At 27.2% G+C, this 2450-nt stretch overlaps 1 protein-coding gene across 1 annotated transcript; it reads left to right on the forward strand.

The window, feature by feature from the left end:
* Positions 1-29: 29 nt before the first annotated feature.
* LOC105460941 (fatty acyl-CoA reductase 1-like) lies at positions 30-2431 on the forward strand (the record flags this gene model as incomplete). Its single annotated transcript, XM_011707437.1, has 2 exons — positions 30-138; positions 2125-2431. Coding segments are annotated over 2 exons (405 nt in total), but the record flags the coding sequence as incomplete, so codon positions are not given.
* Between the last annotated feature and the right edge of the window lie 19 nt (positions 2432-2450).

The following is a 2450-nucleotide window of genomic DNA, read 5'->3' on the forward strand; positions in this document are numbered from 1 at the left end:
TTTTAATAATATTTAAAATTTTGTACAGATGTTTGGATTATATTCCTAATACGTACGTTTTTTCGAAAACTTTAGCAGAGGATATCATACAGGAATATTCTTTATTTTTTCCTTGCGCAATTGTAAGACCTTCCATGGGTAAGTAATCTTTCTTTTAATTATTGGAAATAATTTTTTATTTTAATGCCTTATGTGGGATAGTTGAATTTGTATCTTTATTATTTTGTGTTATACATATACCCAACAAACATAGAATATAATTGCCGTAAAACAAATGTAAAACATATATATTTATGTAAATTATGTACATATTATATGTATACAGTCAAGTATATACAGTTACGTGTATACAGCAGTTACTCTTTAAGTAAAAATGTTTTAAAATACAATATTTCTATTGGTAAATGTTTTACAATAATGAGAACGTTGTATAAGTGGTAAAAAAGGACATTCACTAGAAAAAATTTTTTTTGCACAAACTGAAATAGAATTAATAATTATGTCTATTGGAAAATGAACAAATGAAAATTCTTTTAGAAATTATCAGATGAAGATAATCGATTCCTCATTGTTTATTATACCAAAATTTTTTAATAATAATAATAAACACTTTATTAAAACTAGTCCTAACTAGTGAAATCGGGTTTTAACGGATTACAGATTTTGACGATAACAAATATACGTATATGTATATATATACTGCTCAAAAAAATTATGGCATAGAATAATTTTGGGCAAAAATTGGCCAACTTTGGCTGACGATAACTCCGTGAAAAATCATTGTAGGATAAACTGTTTTTTAAAATTAAAGCTTGGAATCCTTATTTTAAAGTATTATAAGTCGATTTTAAATTTAATTACTCTTGCTACTGTAAACTCTTAAATCTAAGAGCATGTTTGATATATTAAAAATTGCTAAGTTTAACGGAATACAGACTTGCTAAAATTTTTCTTGGGGATGCCGTTTATAACGTTTCAAAGTTCGAACCTTTTTCTTTAATATAAAAAAAAGCAAGTCGTTACGATTTTTTTTCATAAAATTTTTAAGTAACTCTTGTATTTTTCTCATGTACGGCGTTATCTGATGTACATTATAGGGAGGTTGGCAATCGGCTTTTGCGCATGGTGTATGTGTGTGTGTTTTACACACGCGCGCACGCAATGTGCAAAATGTGCGATCCAATCGTCAACTTCCCTATGGTGATATTAGTTTAACTTTGGGTTGTGTCAGGACAAGGTCTTGAATTTTTTAAATAGGAATCTCTATTTTTTATTGTATAGTCTTATCTCTCTCTCTCTCTCTCTTTCTCTCTCTCTCAAACATTATAATGAAACACTTTTTTTGTTTACATTTACCATTTGTTTATTAAAAAATATTGGCTGCAAAACGACGTTTTTATGTAGAAAAACAGCACTTTTAAAAAATTTCTCGTATTGTAAACAATTTTAATTAAGCTTTATATTCGAGTTTAGCAGGTCCAATAATATAAAAATAAATCAAACATTATTTAAACATTTCCCTCATGGGTAAATTTTTGCACTAAAGTGTCACTTCTTTATAAATTACATTACGTATACTGGGTATTTTCTAACATGTGGGGCCACTTCATTGGTGAAGGACAGGAGACACAAGACAATGATAAAATAAACATGTGTCCCATTTGTTGTTGTTTCCAAATTGTAGGTTATATTATTAGGTATAGGTCATATTTGTGGTTAAATTCTAAAATATTGGTTATTCATCGAATTTGTTGGCAGCAATTTTTTGACTAAACACTTTTCTGACGAACGGATAAATTGTGCAGGACTAATTATTAGGCTGGCCTGCGCGTATTTATATAATAATTTTTTAATTTTTATGTATATATAATATATAGTTTGTCAAATATACATACATATATAAGGCGTTTCTTGTAACAAAAATAATGTAAATAAACTTGCTGATATTTTTTATAAAAAATTAGATTAAACAAAAAATAAAAATATATTTATAGAACTTTACAATTTTTTTCTTTTTTATTTTGGGTTATAATGTATAGATAAGAAATAATTTAACAATATTACTAGAATTAAATAATATAAATAATCTAAGAATATAATAAAAGAAAGTATTTCATATTTTAGTGTTTCCATCGTTAAAAGAACCATTTCCAGGGTGGATAGATAATTTGTATGGTCCAATAGGAATGTGTGTTATAACCGCTAAAGGCTTGTATCGAGTACACTATTGTAGTAAATATGGCAATGAAGATATAATTCCAGTAGACATTGTCATTAAAACTATATTAGTTGTAGCTTGGAAGCTTGGATTGACTACGTATAATAATCGGTATAAGTATACAAGCATAACTCTATTTTATTATAAACGCAAAAATTTTCTATCATTATTTAGAATTAAGGGAAGAGGGGGGGACAAATAGTGACAGAGGGCAAATAGTGTCACTTTAAAT

The sequence above is a fragment of the Wasmannia auropunctata genome, unplaced genomic scaffold (assembly GCF_000956235.1).
Source record: "Wasmannia auropunctata unplaced genomic scaffold, wasmannia.A_1.0 LD313181.1, whole genome shotgun sequence".
In the NCBI taxonomy this organism is placed as follows: Eukaryota; Metazoa; Arthropoda; class Insecta; order Hymenoptera; family Formicidae; genus Wasmannia; species Wasmannia auropunctata.